The sequence below is a fragment of the Diospyros lotus genome, chromosome 3 (genome assembly GCF_014633365.1).
Source record: "Diospyros lotus cultivar Yz01 chromosome 3, ASM1463336v1, whole genome shotgun sequence".
Taxonomy (NCBI): Eukaryota; Viridiplantae; Streptophyta; class Magnoliopsida; order Ericales; family Ebenaceae; genus Diospyros; species Diospyros lotus.
In genome coordinates, this window is record NC_068340.1 from 32,548,560 (window position 1) to 32,564,975 (window position 16,416).

General features: G+C 36.9%; 2 protein-coding genes across 3 annotated transcripts; one reads left to right on the forward strand and one right to left on the reverse strand.

Moving 5' to 3' along the window:
- Nucleotides 1-342: 342 nt before the first annotated feature.
- On the forward strand, nt 343-2,651 carry LOC127798433 (protein ANTAGONIST OF LIKE HETEROCHROMATIN PROTEIN 1). Of its 2 annotated transcripts, XM_052331993.1 has the most exons (3): nt 435-583; nt 1,252-1,320; nt 1,467-2,651. In XM_052331993.1, the coding sequence occupies exons 2-3, from the start codon at nt 1,272-1,274 to the stop codon at nt 2,546-2,548; spliced, it is 1,131 nt and encodes a 376-aa protein (XP_052187953.1). In that variant the 5' UTR covers nt 435-583; nt 1,252-1,271; the 3' UTR covers nt 2,549-2,651. The 2 variants fall into 2 exon arrangements, with proteins under 2 accessions (XP_052187952.1, XP_052187953.1); XM_052331992.1 differs by lacking the exon at nt 1,252-1,320 and having other exon boundaries at nt 343-583.
- Nucleotides 2,652-3,178: 527 nt separating this feature from the next.
- LOC127798431 (protein NETWORKED 1D-like) lies at nt 3,179-15,087 on the reverse strand. The gene is made up of 4 exons (XM_052331990.1): nt 14,972-15,087; nt 14,218-14,487; nt 9,520-13,760; nt 3,179-4,480 (listed from the first exon to the last, which is right to left on the reverse strand). Exons 2-4 carry the CDS (start codon nt 14,318-14,320, stop codon nt 3,344-3,346), a joined length of 5,481 nt encoding a protein of 1,826 aa, XP_052187950.1. The 5' UTR covers nt 14,321-14,487; nt 14,972-15,087; the 3' UTR covers nt 3,179-3,343.
- Nucleotides 15,088-16,416: the final 1,329 nt, after the last annotated feature.

A 16,416-nucleotide genomic window follows, 5' to 3' on the forward strand; every position in this document is an offset into this window, starting at 1 on the left:
ATTTAACTTAAAAAAATATTATTAGTATATCATTGTGTATATCTTGAGCTACACAATGATGTTAAAGTGTCTAAAATATCTCTAACTAAAGATGATGAGATGCAGTGAGATACGATGAATATTTTTATTATTTATATATATTATATAATTTAAAATATACATAAATAATATACTCAGTCCCAAAGTTAATCATACTAAGACAACAACAACTTTTATTATTTTTCTTTTTGTGGGCAGCCCAAACGGATACTTAGAACTGGAGTTGGACTTGATAGCCCACAGGCCCAGCCCAGTCCCTCCTTCAGTTTCTTTGCATTTTCTCTCCATTTTTCTCAGAACCTCTCTACGGTGTCAAAAACATTTTCCTTCCTTTGTCCTTCGTATAATTGGTCCACCGAACAGACAGCTGACGATCGTGGGATTGCCCACACTATGCCTCCTCTCATCAAGAAAAAAAAGAAATCGATGCGCGAATCGAAGAAGTTAAAGAAGAGGACAAAGCTAACTGTAGTTCGGCCGGATTGTAAAGCCACCGACTCCGATTGGTGGGACAGTTTCCGGCACAACAACTCTCCGACCTCAGGTCTTCCTTTTCTCTCAATCTTTCCGTATTTTTACTAATTTTTTTCACGGTATAAGAAGGTTGAGAATCAGTTGGAATTTAACTGAATATATGCCGGTATTTTCAGTTCTAGTGTGTGATTCTTAGTGGTTCTCTTTCTGGTGAGTTTGATTTGCGCAAATACTGGTAATGCAAGTGCTAATTTTAGTTTTAGCATAGATTCGTAACTAATAATCGTAATTTCTATTACGGCAGTGAATTTGATTTAGAAGCTTCACAGTAGAAGTTGAGATCAAGAAACACTCTGATTTTACTGCTGAGAAACCCTAATGCAGATTCCTTATTATGATTACAAGATACCCTTATTTCTGAAGAACTGACGGTTTGCATTTTATTTTTCCTGCAAGGTTATCCTCCTGAAATTTGACTAAATTGGAACGACAACCCTTATTTTTTGAAAATTACAATGACCTCCCCTCCGTTAGACGGAGATTAAGAAATAAGGCTGATTTAACTATGTTACCTCTAGTATTTAAATTCAAAATAAGAAAAATTCTTGCCCAAAATACCTCTTTTCTTTCTTTAATTTGAACAGTAGTTGTCTAACGGCCCCGCTGCGGGACCTCAGGGGTGTTGGCTGTACTTTCTAAAAAATGAGAGATAATCCCTATATTAATATCGAACCGCAGGGGGAGTATGGTGTATGTAGATGCCAGGCCAAAATCATGATTGTCTTTTTTCCATGTCTTCATCTCGTAGTAAGTACTACTTTGATTTCTCCCTGAATCTCCATTTCAGTTTGTGTGGTATGCCTTTCCTCCTGAGTGCTTCATTAATTTGTGCACAGAATCAGAATGTATAATTTTTTTTTTTTTTTTTTACTAGAGTTAACTCATACTTGCAGGGTCGACAATACCTTCTGACGAGGAAGAAGGATTCAAATATTTCTTTCGGGTATCAATGAAAACATTTGATTACATATGCTCGCTTGTCAGAGAGGATCTTGTTTCAAGACCGCCTTCTGGTCTCATAAACATCGAGGGAAGGCTTCTTAGTGTTGAGAAACAGGTTGCAATTGCCTTGAGAAGGTTGGCATCTGGAGAATCCCAAGTTTCAGTGGGAGCTTCTTTTGGAGTTGGGCAGTCCACAGTGTCTCAGGTAACTTGGCGATTCATTGAAGCACTGGAAGAACGTGCCAAGCACCACCTCAGGTGGCCCGATTCAAATAGGATGGAGGAAATCAAGGCAAAATTTGAGGCATCTTTTGGATTGCCCAATTGTTGTGGAGCCATAGATGCAACCCACGTTGTCATGACCCTTCCAGCAGTTGAAACTTCAGATGATTGGTGTGACCAGGAGAATAACTACAGCATGTTTTTACAGGGGATTGTCGATGATGAATTAAGATTTCTTGATATTGTCACAGGTTGGCCTGGGGGTATGCCAATTTATAGGTTATTGAAGTGTTCGGGATTCTACAAACTCTGTGATGGTGGTCATCGCTTGAATGGAGATGCAAGAACAAATGCTGAAGGAGCAAGGATCAGAGAATTTATTGTGGGTGGAGCTGGTTACTCTCTTCTTCCATGGCTGATAACACCTTATGAAAGTGATGAAATCTCAGCTGCAGCATCTGATTTCAACATGGCACATGAAGCTGCTAGGGCTCTTGCAGTGAAAGCATTTTCTCAGTTGAAGGGCAGTTGGAGAATCCTTAATAAGGTTATGTGGAGGCCAGATAAACAGAAATTGCCGAGTATTATCTTGGTCTGCTGTTTACTTCACAACATAATTGTTGATAATGGAGATAATTTGCGGCCAGATGTTGCTTTGTCTGGCTATCATGACTTGGGCTATCTTCAGCAGTGCTGTAAGCATACTGATCCACTGGGAAGAACCATGAGGGACAACTTGGCTAAACACTTGCAGCTTACTAAACAGAAAGTTCTGCCCAATTACTTGATGTCTGCCCAACTCCAAAGCTAATTTTTGTTGTAATGATGCAGCTCCGTTTTAACTTGAAGCATCCTTCATCAGGTGTGATATTTGTCACATTTTATGAATCCAAGTATATCAATTTTGGTTTCCAGTAAGTTTTTTTTTGGTTTGCTCTCTGTTCAACAAGATCTTGCCAATAAATTCTGGTGACTCTTTTGGGGGATTCATGCATGAAATGAAAGCAGAATGGCCTGAGAGATCTCTCCATTCAAAAGTATGGTTTTGTGAGAGTAGTTAAATATCATAAAAACTGAAATCTCCCGTCAACTTTCTTTAAGAACACAGGTACTAGAGGCTTAACACCCGATTTGATCTTTTGTGGAATTCTCTACAATGAGATCTTATTTTATCTTCAATGCCAAGACCTCAATCTCACATTCAAAATAAGTGAGAAAAATCTTGCATGTATTAACACTTTCGACTGAAGCTCATGGTATTACAAGTGGTTAATGCATGTTTGGTGACATACATACATACATACATACATACATATGTATATATATATATATATATATCCTTGTAGATTTGTTTACGAACTGCCACAGCATAGATTTTAACACCCAGCAAGCTTTGTATCGTGAAAAAGAACAAGCAGGGAAGTTGCCAAAGAATAGCTCATAACATGGAAAACAGTTTCCTTAAACCAAAGAAAGACGGAAAATACTCTAATCGAACCAAGGGAACACAAAGAGATCTGTAGAGGGAAAATTATATAGACAGAGAAGAAGAAAGATGTATCAGGGGCACGAACTCTACACTGATATTGGCATCTACAACTACAACTCAGTCTCCCTTTGTTGGAGGCTGCACACAAGCACAAAAGGCTGATTTCTTTTTCCGATAGGTAGCTCTTACACCGCCATAGAGATAGTCACGCAGCAGCACTCTCCTTTTTGTGTCTGTGACTGTACCTTTTCCTTTGCTTTCTTTTTGATTTTCTTCGTCGAGTTTTAGCAACACAAACTGTAACTTCTGAACTTCCAACTGCAACCGCCCAATTCTTTCAGAAGCTCTTCGTGCTTGTTCCGAAATTCTCCTCTTTGTGCTGCTGTTCTCTTCCGAGTCTGTTGCAGGTTTGCTGTCAGCAGAATAGTAGCCATTGCCAACACTTTTTGTTAATCTACTGTTGAGATCAAACAGCTTCAGGATGGCTTCCTCAGCTTCTTGGAGCTGCACCTTCACAGTATCACTTTCAAAAATAGCTTTACTCCTATTGCTCTTCTCACTGGTCTCCACTTTTCTCTTCAAATCCTGCACTGTAATTTGAAGGTTTGTCAATTTTTGGACTTCAGAATTGAGCCTTTCCAAGATTTTGCTTTTGTTCACTTCTCGAGAGGACTCAGAAAATGTCCGGGAAATCTCTAGCTTGTCCACCCCCAACTCTTTTTCAACCATTATTTCTGAGTTATGATATTTATTCTCCTGTTTCTTCACTGCCTCAAATTTAGGATTCTCGGTACCATTTTCAGCAGGTGCAGTGACAATTTGCTTTCCCTTATCTACCGTAAGATCCACGCTTCGGTCCCCATCAGCAGTATCCCATGATTCAAGCATATCAGCATCTATGCAGTCTCTCCTGGCTATCCCATAGGATGAACATTCAGATATCTGGTCAAGCATAATGTCTTTTGTCAGTCCATTCTCCAATTCGTGGATCTCAGATGTTGGCTTAGCATTCTCTTCTTTTGAGGCACCTCTGAGTTTTAACTCTTCAATCTGTCTCATTGCAGCCTCTAGCTTGGTATTAGCATCGAGGTTTTCCTTTGACAAAAGCTTTTCCATTTCAATCACTGCATCCTCAACACCTTTAACCCTTGTTTGCAAATCATGTAAATCTGAAAACTCATCTGGCAACTTTAGATCTGGACTCATTTCTTCTTGGTTTTCAACATGATGACGATGACTCACCAATTCAGCATCCTGGAAACAAGAAACAGCAAAAAACTAATTATAAAACTTGTTTGTACCACTGCTGATATATTAGAGAACTTCTGCACTACCTTAGTCAACATGCATGTTTAAAAGAAATATCTACCCAACTAATCAGGGAATACCAAGCAGCTTCCTCATCTAAAAGTTCATGCAACAGGGAAGAAAGATCATGGTATTTGTCGAAGGTAGTGTCAACCATGCAAGGAACTGAGATTAATCAGTTATTGACTGACAGCTTTTGATGTGCGTAGCCCCTAGACACTATTTATCTCACAACCTACCTAGTCAAATATGAACTTAGTAACTTCCAGAACAAACCGCCAAATTTCTTCCTTTTTTTTCAACTTTCAGTTAGTGTTGGTGGAAAAAGATAATTGGAGAGATAGAATCCATGCAACCAAAGATTAGCATTTGTTATCATAATGATGATTTGTGTTATTCAGAAAATGTGAGGGTAACTTGAAGGAGATTCAAGGCCAAAGACCGAGGCTAAGAAAAGAAGGTGGATATACTTTGATTTGATTAAAGAAGCAAAAGACAGTAGATTATATAGTGGGGAATGATTCGGATAATTGAAAGCAGCTAGCAGTTAGTATTCATTTTCAACAATTGTGAGAAAACTTGGTATCTTATTTCTCTTCCACATGATTACAATATATATAGGAGAAAGAAATCAATCAAATCCCTACAGCTAACGAAAAAAGAAGGAATCCTAATTAAATCAATTAATCAATCCCAACAATTAAGTTGATTATAATTAATTCATAAATTGTGGGATAATTGATATTCAATCCAAGATTGCGGGATTGATTTTGCAACAAACTTTACATGAAAGAATTCCAACACTCCCTCCCAAGTTGGATTGTAAATATTTATCATACACAGTTTGTAACACAGATCTTCAAAATGTGCCATTAGAAGTGCTTTAGTTAGGATATCGAGAAGGAATGTAAACAAGTTTGATTATATTCACTTCTATTTTTTCTTTGATGAAATGTCGATCTATTTCCACATGCTTTGCCCGGTTGTGATGAATTAAATTTTTGGCAATACTAATGGTAGATTGACTATCACACAATAGCTGGATTGATCTCTCAGAAGATGTCTTCAACTCAGGTAATACTCCTTCACCCAAATTCTTTCACAAATACCGTGAGTCATAGCTCGGAATTCTGCTTCTACGCTACTTCTAATTACCACAACTTGCTTTTTACTTCTCCATGTTGTCAGATTTCCCCATAGGTACAATATCTAGAAGTTGATTGTCTATCTAAGATTGAGTCTACCCCATTTGTATTAGAATACAATGCCACTTTCCTAATTGAGTTATTTCTGAATAACAGTCCCTTTCTTGGAGTCATTTTCAAGTATCTCAAGATTCTATACATTGTTGTCATATGTTCTTCAGTAGGGTTGTTCATGAACTGGCTAACAACATTTACTAAGAATGCTATGTCAGACCTAGTATGTGAGAGATAAATCAACTTCACTACAAGTCTTTGATATCTTCCCTTCTCTACAAGAACACTGTCTTTATTTAAACCAAGTTTGGTAGTATAGTCCATAGGCGTCTCTACAGGTTTACATTCAAGCATACTTGTTTTTTAAAGAAGATTTAGTACATACTTTATGTGAAAAACTGTAATGCTCTGCTTAGACTTAGCCACTTCCATTCCCAATAAGTATGTGAGTCTCCCTAGATCTTTGATCTCAAACTCTCTAGCCAAAAATTCTTTGACTCTTGGAAAGTCCTCAACATAATCCCCTATTAGAACTATATCATCAACATAGGCAATTAACACGAAAATCAATCCATCTGAAGAATGTTTTACAAACATTGTGTGATCAGACTATCCCTATATATACCCATTATTCTTCATAATATTGGTAAATCTCTCAAACCAAGCTCGAGGTGATTGTTTTAGACCATAAAGTGACTTCTTTAGTCGACACACTTTGTTCATGTTTGATGAGTTTTGTAGTCCCTAGGGAATGTCCATATAGACCTCCTCTTCTAAATTCCTATTCAAGAATGCATTCTTGACATCTAGTTGATGGAGGGGCCAATCTAGATTTGTTGCAAGAGATAGGAGTATCCGAATAGTGTTGAGTTTTGCAACTAGAGCAAAGGTCTCCTCATAATCTATGCCATAGGTTTGAGTAAACCCTTTAACTACCAACTGAGCCTTGTATCTCTCAATACTACCATCTGCCTTTGTTTTTACCATGAAGATCCACTTGCACCCGATCATGTTCTTTCCATGAGGCAAATAAGTAATTTCCCAAGTACCATTCTTCACCAAAGCATTAACTACCTTCTTCCATTCTGGGATAGCCATGGCATCTTGGATTGAATTAGGGATGGAGATAGAATTGATTTTGCTGGTGAATGCTTGGTAAGATGAAGATAGACCCTCATAACTCACATAATTGCCAATAGGGTACAATGGCCTACTTTTACATTCTCTCACCTCTTTCTTGAGTTGAATGGGTAGGTTCTCATCGAAATTATCATGATCACTTAAACTAGCACCTACAGAATTTTTCACCATAGTCTGTAAGTCAGATGTACGGATTTTTACCTCGAGGTTCAGTTGCCGACAATAATGGTGAACCTGCTAAAGTCTTTGATTCTTTTGGTTTTCCCCTTTTTCTGTGATAGGAAGTTTGAAATTGATTTTTGATCATTGTTTTGAAATTCTTAAATATTTGAGGAATTTCTTATTTATTTTTTATGAAAAAAATCTATGTGAGTAGTGTGTGATCATCTATGAAAGAGATAAACCACCAAACTCCTATGATATTTGGAACTTGAGATGAGCCTCAAACATCCCTGCGGATCATAAAAATAAGTTTTGGTGATTTGTATGGATGAATTGGGTATGAACTGCGAGAGTGTTTTGCAAATTGACAAATTTCACATTGAAAAGAAATAGCACTTTTATTTTTGAATAAACTTGGGAAAAGTTTGGATAAGTATAGAAAACTTGGATGGCCTAATCTGTAATGCCACATCATGACCAGCCTCTCAGTCTTATTTTTCAACTCACTAACATACACACAATAATTAGTTTGATAAGAAATAGGTTCACTCCCTCCTAAATGAGATTGTCTCACAGAATCTAGTTGAACCTTAAGATGATGGAGCACAACATGGCTCCTAGCTTTGCCAATCATCCTCCCCGAAGTCAAATCCTGAAATTCACATACATGAGGAGAAAAATTAGCTATACAGTTAAGTTCTTAGATGATTTTATTTATGGAGAGTAGGCTGCAATCTAGATTAGGAGCATATAATACAAATTTGAGTGTTGTCCCTGAAAAGCACAATTGAACTAGTTCCTTCAACTTTTGCCAAAGAACCATATGCAATTCTGACTGTGAGAGCTTCATTACAAGGAGAATATGTGTTGAAAACTCGCCTATCTCCAGTCATGTGATTAGAAGCACCGAAGTCGACAATCCAGGGCTTATAGTGGTCTTCTTTCATAGTTAAAGCCTTAAGAAAATTACCTTTTTGAGCTATGGAACCTGATCCAACAACTAGTAGGTTTTGTTGTGCTTGTAGCAGCCTTCTCAGTCCATCAAGTTCTATTTGCTAAAGTTTGCAAGTTGCTCTGAACTGCCAGCCATGTTGCCTTAACTTTCCTTTTGTGATGTTGTCTTTGGCTTCCAATCAGCAAGTTTTCCATAGAGTTGCCAGCAGATTTCTTTTGTATGACCAGGGCGGCAACAATGTTCACACCATGGCCTTCCCCCTTTTTGTGGCTATTGCTGGATTCGAACAAGCAAGGCTGATGATTCACCACCAGTTAATTTTTCTATCCCTAGCATCAACTAGCATCTACTCTTTTCCCTTCGGACCTCAAAGAAAGCCTACCGTAAGCTTGGCAGTGGTTTTGTGCTAGATATCCTTCCTCTTACTGCATCAAGACTTGAATTTAGGCCTAAACAAAATTTGTAGACCCTCTTATTCTCTATAATCTTCTTGTAGAGTTTGAGATCAGTGGTGGTTTCCTAGGAATATTTTTCAAAAGCATCCAGTTGCTGCCAGTTATGAAGGAGTTTGTTATAATATTCGGTCACAGATAAATCACCTTGTTGGAGATCGTGCAACACGCCCTCAATTGTCACTAGTTCAAGGGTGTTGTCTTTGTGTGAATAAGTGTCTTTTGCATCCTCCTAAACCTCTACAGCAGTTTCATATAGGAGAAAATTTTCTCCTATGCATGGCTCCATGGAATTTACTAGCTAGAACATAACCTAGCTATTATCTCTTTTTCAAATCCGATAATCAGTGCTTTTTTTCATCTGGTTTGATGATATTTCCAGTAAGATAATCTTCTTTCTCCTTATTGCGGACGTGAAATATGAAGGATTGAGACCATTGGATATAGTTTCGCCCATTCAATTTGTAGATAGTGATGGGTGCGGATGAGTAGTTTGACAAGTCACCCCATTGTAGTTGTACATAACAATTTCGACATTTGAAGAGGAGGATTTTGGAGTTTCAATTGAGGATTCGTTGGTGTTTGACATGTTTGCAATCTAATGTTGCTGTCAAGAATGAAATAAAGACTAGGACAGTTGATGAATACTGTCGAAATAAGCAGTGTAAAATGTTGTCGGAAAAAGCAATAGATAAAAACTGACCTAGGGCGGCTGTGAGAAGAAAATGAGGCGTCTAGGGTTGCTCTAATACCATGAACAATTGTGAGAAAACTTGGTATCTTATTTCTCTTCCACATGATTACAATATATATAAGAGAATGAAATCAATCAAATCCCTATAACTAAGGAAAAAAGAATAAATCCTAATTATATCAATCAATTAATCGTAACAATTAAGATTGATTATAATTAATCCCATAGATTGTGGGATTGATTATCCAACAAACTTTACATCATAGAATTCCAACACATTTTATATATAGTAACATTTTAATAAGGTCTCAATTTAATTTCAGAACAACTTGCCTCAAAATCCGACATTTATTTTAATATAAATTCATGCAAGTTAAAGTTACCTTCATTCCCTCATTGTCGCTTTTTTGAAGCTTCCCGTGCAAATATGTCCGACTCTCCAGGGAAAATACACAATCCTTTAAAGAATTGATGGCTGGGACATATGCAGCCAACTGGAATTTGAGTCCTCCATTTTCACCTTCCAAAGCATCAATTCTTTCCTTCAGCAGTTGAATGTCCGTATCTTTGGAAGCAGTTGCATCTTCAAGGCTTTTACAAGCTTCAGAAAGCTCATGAACCTTCTCCTCAAACAAGGTCTGAAAGACAGTGGAGATCTGCAGTTCACCAAAAACAGTTGTTGCCTTGCTCTCCCACATATCAATATCACCGTTTCCTTTTTGCACCTGATGCAACAAAGTTTCCTCCCTCTTTTTAGTTTCATCATGTTCTTTACGCAATTGATGTAGTTCTACCTCAATTTTATGGTTTGATTCATGTAGGCACCCATTCTCTGCATGCAGATGATCATTGTCTCCACATAGTTTGAGAATCTGACTTTCTTGGTCATTCCTAACTGTCTTAACCTCATCAAGTTCCATCTTCTGACCTTGTACTATTTTTTGCAACTCTGATCTCTCCTTCTCTGCAGCATTAAGCTTGCACTCCACCTCGAACAGTTGAGTTTCCTTACGACCCAAAAGATCCTTGCCTTGTGAAATTTCATAATTCAACTGATGATTGACTAGAGTAGCAGTTTTCAACTGATCCTCCGAATTCTTCAAAGTTTCCTTTAGATGCAAATTTTCAAGTTGTACCTCTTCCAATTTCCCCAGGATCATTTTTAACTTGTCCTCAAGAGCACCATTAACACCATTAAGTTTGCCTAGATCTCCATGGAGCTCTTTCAGTTCCAAAGATTTCTCATTGATGATGTTCCCAAAAATCAGACAGAGGTTACTCAGAGATAAAATTTCACCTAGACTAAAGAAGTTTTCCCCTTCAAGAGTACGGTTTTTTTCCTCCAAGTTTGCAAAATCCTCTGTCATGGATCTTTTCTCTTCAAGCATCTGTGTTTTCTCTTTTTGTAAAATTTGGAAAGCCTCTTGCACATTCAAAAATTTCCCACTAAGATTCTCTATCTCATTTTTTAGTACTTCCTCTTTTTGGTTGTTTTCCCTCACTTTCATTTGCAGTTCTTCATTCATCTCCAGAAGTTTTTTTGCCTCAATCTGCAGCGCAGCAAACTGTTCATTCTTCATCTGAAATTGCTGTTCAAGAATGTTCCGCTCCATCCCGACCTTCGTTGCTTCTAATCTCAAATACTCAAGTACTGTGACAAGAACTGACATCTCAACTACCAGCTCCTTATTTTCATCCTGAACTTGAATAAGAGATCTTTTTATGCCTTCAAGTTTGCTTAGCATCAGATTGAAATATGTCTGGTCTTGCCCAATCTTATCTTCACAGTTATGGTCTAGATTTATGTCAAAACCTTTCAGTAATTTGTGCAACCCCCTTCTAAATCCACTGGTCTCATCAGACAATGATTTCAGTTCCTCTTGTTGCTCAAGATTTTCATGCTCTAACTCATAAATCAGTTGTTCTGACAATTTGGATGCCTCCAGGAGGCTCTGAAACTGATTTAACAAGGAGCGGCTCTTTTCTCCCAAATCTTGCAAACATCCCTGCAGGATGAAAATTTCAAGTTGATACTTAGTGCATTTATCTTCCTTTTCTTCAAACTCTCTCCTTCTATGGCAAGCTTCTTCCTGTAGGAGATGGATCTGGTTTTCCATACAAGCCAGCTGTGTCCCACTCATTTGTGTAAAACTGGCATGTTTTTGCTTTTCCATATCCAAGGAAACATGTAGTTCCTCTACTTCATGTAGAGCGGACGCTTTCTCTTCCTCCAGAGCAGAGTGCTTCTCCTCTAATTCTTTATATCTTTTCTCAAGTTCTTCCAAGCTTTTTTGAATAATTTCCAGCTGAGAAACTAATGCATCTTTCTCATGGATAAGATCAGATTTCTCATTTCCAAGTAACTGGCACGATTCTTCTGAGATTTTCAATGTTACCTTCAACCCTTCAAGTTCATCATGTGCATCAGAAATGGAATTCTCCAAGAAGTTATTTTTCTCTGAGAGTTTCTCCAAATTCTCAGCAGCCTCACGTAACTGAGTTATTAGATTGTCCTTCTCCGCATCAAGCAAACGTTTCTCATCCAGGAGTGCTTTGAAGGTCTCTTCCAGTGCATTCATCTTCCCTTTGCCCCCTTCTAACTCTGCGCTCATATCTGAAATGGACTTCTCCAAAAGGGCGTTTTTCTCGAGAAGCTGTTGCATGATTTCCAACTTCTCCAAAAGAGCTACTTTCTCACTTTTTTCTGTGTCACAATTTTGCTTTAGATTCAAATTATCATCCTGCAATTCTTTTACTGATGATTCAAAGCACTCTGGGTTAAAGCCCGTTGCCTCAACTTGGTCCAAAATGCCCTTGTGTTTTAAGTTCAGTTCATTCAGCTCCTCTTTCAGACAGTAAATTTCTTGCTGCAAAGCATTCCTCTGGTCAACTCGGAATTCAACTTCCTCCTCAAGTTTCCCTCTAGCTTCCCTTAAGCTAAATATCTCACTTTGCATATCTTTTATTGACAAGGTCGAAGATAAGTTAAGCTCCTTCAGGTTCTTGTTTTCCTCCGTAACCTTCAGGACTTCATCCTGTAAACTCTGATTATGATTTTCAACATCCCTAAATAGTTGGGCCCTGTTTTGCAGCTCCAAAGCCAGAGATCTGAGTTCTTCCTGGGTCTGAGCATGCAGGTGCTGCAAAGTTTGGAAAGCTGTTTCAGCCTCCATATATCTCATTTGCTCTTCTTGTAGGGAAGTCCATAGTCTCCCCAACTCCTGTTGCTTCTCTGTAAGCTCTTCACTTTGAGCACCAATCTTTAGCATCAAAGATTCTAATTCTGAGTGAAGAGATTGATTTGATCTTTCCAAAAGAATACATCGTTCTTCAGCACCTTTCAACTTTGCAACTCCATTATCTAGTTCCCCACTAAGCCTTTCAGCCTCTTCTTGGGCGGAAGAGAGTTTATGCTCTAGGCTTGAAATAGTCTTCAAGCATTCCTGGTACTGAAGAGCAGCAGTTTCCTTCTCTTCAGTCAATTTTGCAAGATCTTGCTTTAGACTTTCAACTTCCCTTTCAACTTTCTCAGCTCGGACTGCAAGCTTTCTAGCATCCTCTTCAGCAAGCAGTAACTTGTTCTCCATTGCTGAAAGCATCTCCGAAGATTGTTTGTATTGATCAAGAGCAGAAATTTTTTCTAATTTCACAGTAGCAAGCTCTTGGTTTAAGGCTTGAACTCCAGTTTCAGCTTTCTGGGCTCGATTGTTGAGTTCCCCAACCTCCTCTTTGGCATGAGAGATAATGTTTTCTAAATTAGCTATCCTTTCCAAACATTGCTGGTACTGGGTAAGGCTAGCTTCATTTTCAGCTTCTAATTCAGCGAGAGCTCCCCGCAAAGTTTGAACTTCCCTATCACCTTCTTTTGCTCGTTCATGAAGCTCTCTGGAATCCTCTCGTGCGCGAGAAAATTCCAACTCCAGCATAGACAACCTCTCTAGAGTCTGTTGGTACTGAACATGGCCAGCCTCCTTTTCAGCTTCTAATTTGGCTAGGGATTCCTTTAATGTTTGAATTTCTTTCTCAAACTTTTGCACCACTTCAGACTCAGAGAAGGCATGATCCCGGGTAATAATATGATTCTCCTTGGTTTGCCCTTTTTCTGCTGCATCATGAAAATTTAGGCCTTTTCTCACCCTAACTTCTGTCAGTTTTGCGCTCTCTCCAGAACCAAACAAATCGTTGAATTGTTTCAAACCCTTTTTATTTGTTACATGATCTAACTCTTCAGTATAAGCCCCATTCCTCTTTACAGCATGAGAATGAGTTGGAGTAGGACCTGAAGAATCACTTTCTAGATCGTCAGAGTCAAAGAACGCCCGACTAGGAACTGATACCTCAGGTGTACGGGGATCCATTTCAGAAGCAGAACTTGCTGGTGATTCATCAGTCAGGGCGAAGGGGACTTGATTGGGAAAAGCTTGTGACATAGTCTGGTGGGCCTGCCTAAGCACACCGGTTGCATGATCATACCTTTCAGCCAATGCACGATATGCTCGATAGAATTCTTCAACCAATTTCATAAGCTCCGGACGTTTCTTATAGTACATCTCTGCCCTCCTTGCAAAGGAATCAGCATCCTCTTCAATAAGTTTGATCATTGCTTTGACTTTGGCATCCATATCTGTATGACATAGATAGTAATGGCGAAATGAGGACAACACAAAATCCAAAAGAACCTTTTATATGGATCACACATCCATAATTCACAGCAAACAGGAACTGGCATAAAAGGACGTGTAAAAAGAACAAAAAAAAAAAGAATTAAACAGTGCATAACATTACAATATTATGACTATTACCCCAAAATACACCTAGGTGAAAAACAGCCTGTCAACCACCCATAGAAACTAAAAATTGGTGCATCTCGAGATATATGTCATGAACCAGACAAATTTAACTCTCACATTGGGCAAATTGATATTCAGGGTAGAAAATTCACCACAACTTTGTTAATCACAACAACCATTCACTTGAATTATGTCAACCAGTCGACTAGAAATGCAGAAAGTATGAAACCTGAATCAGTTCACATGTCAACCAGTCGACCAGAAATAAACTGAATTGTGGGATAGCTGTACCTGTAAGATTTTCCTGAAGCCATTTTGAATTTTTGGGGCTTATGTGGCTATCCCACCACCAAGAGTACATTCGCCTAGATTCTGCGTGTGAGAGGGTTGCCATGACTTAAACTTCTGAAGCCTTGCAAATGCTCGATTTATGGAGGAATAAACAGCCGGCGTCGATTCAAAGCAGATATAGACGAGTTTATTTCGGCCCCGGGGGGGAAGGAATAGAACTCAATTCAATCTAATACAGGAATTGGATTTTCGGGTTCTAACTCCTTGTACCTAGTAAAAAAAAATAATAAAAGTCAATAAAATTCACTTCCGGACAATAATAAAAAATTGAGAGACCGAAATAGAGATCAGATTCTCAAAATCTGGATTAAAAGATCAGAGTTGCTATACAAGGACAAGAACCAAGGCGAGAAATCGTGTATAAAACAACTGTTGACTTCACAGATAGCTTTGGAGTAAGATAATCATATTCTACTAAAATCGCTCACAGCTGAGAAATCCATCTGCTCTGCTGTCAGAGGATCAGATTATTTTCAAAGGTTTCCAGTTTTCAGCAAACGATCGAATGATCATTTTAAAAGAGTAGACAACAAGAAGTAAAAGAAAAGGCAAGAAAAATTACAAAACTCATAAGATCAAAACTGTTCGAACTAGGAACCGGAAAATCGATGAGAAACACAGAGATAGCCGTGAATAAAGCCAGATTAGAGAGGAAGAACGTGTAACACTGACGATTGGAAAAGCAGGAACTCACCAGAACAAATCAGAACTTGGACGAGATTTGATTTTGCAGCTGCCAGAAACCTCCAGCTGCTCTGCCTTTCCTCTCACCCCATTCTTGTTAGATCTCTCTCTCTCTCTCTCTCAAAAAGTTTCTCTCCCTTTCAGGCTGTATAATCTCTTTCGGGTTTTATGCCGAACTGTTGCTGAACTGTTGAAGCGTAACGCCTTTCAGAACTGTCAAATGGAAATTAATATTTAATTACAGCCCCAATTTTAATATTTATTCATCCTGCAAAATATTTTTATTTGATTTATAATTATTTTATAATAGTAATTAAAACTATATACAAATATAACTCCCCTAATCGTGGGATAAAATTTGAAAAATTTATTGAGTTCTCATATTAATATTTTATTAGTTAAATTTAATATTTAACTTTTAATAGGTAATAGACCAATTAAAATTTGATATTTCACCTAAATTTAAAAATCCACTTATTCACAATTACTATTCCATATAATCGTAATAACACTCAAGTCAGTATAAAAATACTTCTTCTTGGCAACTATTCCTAGCTTTAATTATTTTATTACAATTATTATATTTATGAGTGTTTATTGGGTTTTACTGACTAGTAGTAGTCTTATGATGTATTTATTTTTAATATTTTTCAAATATTTTATTAATTAATAAAAATATTTGAAATGAATATCCTAAAGAAATTCATTGACAAAAATCATACTTAATTATTTTTTTATTAATTAATGTGATTATTGGGGAATTGTTTAATGTCAAAGTTAAAGTCAATGGTGGATGCCTGCTTGATACCGATCTAACATGCAGATGAGATGATATCGTTGTGTACGATAGGAAATTGATAGAGCTCCTAACCCAGTTTTTATAATTATGGCGATGCAATTAATGTGATATAAATATGACAAAGGATAATGGTAACTATTATTTTTTTAAAGTAATAATAAAATACTAATAAATATATCTTATTTTTAAATAATGTGTATATTTTGTCTTATTTTTATCATTTAAATAAATTTATTAATTAATCAAATAGTTCAAAATATTATCAATTAATAAAATTATTTGAATATTAAAAATAAATTATATTTCTTGATATTTAACCATATGGATTAATATAACCCATACGAAAATTATAAAAAAAAATCTAATAAAATTATAGTTAAGGTGAAGTAATATTATTTTCATTTAAAATGTATTTTTTTAAGTATCAAAATAATTTTTTAATTTATAAAATATTATAAAACATGATACATTTATTATTAACTAATAATAATATTTTTAAATTAAAAATAATATATAATAAATTTTTATTATCTAAAAATAAAAAATAAAACAAAATATATATTTATTGTATCGTAACTTGACCATGAGAAAAAAGTTGTTATAGTTATAAATAGTAACAGGGCGGTGTTAAATGCGTTTGTTTTTAATTTTAAACA

What these genes read in the sequence shown, in the direction of transcription:
- LOC127798433 (XM_052331992.1), top strand. Translation starts at nt 433, where the DNA reads ATGCCTCCTCTCATCAAGAAAAAAAAGAAATCGATGCGCGAATCGAAG. An exon ending in CAACAACTCTCCGACCTCAG is followed by an intron (nt 584 to 1,466) that starts GTCTTCCTTTTC and finishes TCATACTTGCAG; the next exon opens with GGTCGACAATACCTTCTGAC.
- LOC127798431 (XM_052331990.1), bottom strand. Translation starts at nt 14,320, where the DNA reads ATGGCAACCCTCTCACACGCAGAATCTAGGCGAATGTACTCTTGGTGG. An exon ending in GCTTCAGGAAAATCTTACAG is followed by an intron (nt 13,761 to 14,217) that starts GTACAGCTATCC and finishes TATGTCATACAG; the next exon opens with ATATGGATGCCAAAGTCAAA. An exon ending in GCGACAATGAGGGAATGAAG is followed by an intron (nt 4,481 to 9,519) that starts GTAACTTTAACT and finishes TCTTGTTTCCAG; the next exon opens with GATGCTGAATTGGTGAGTCA.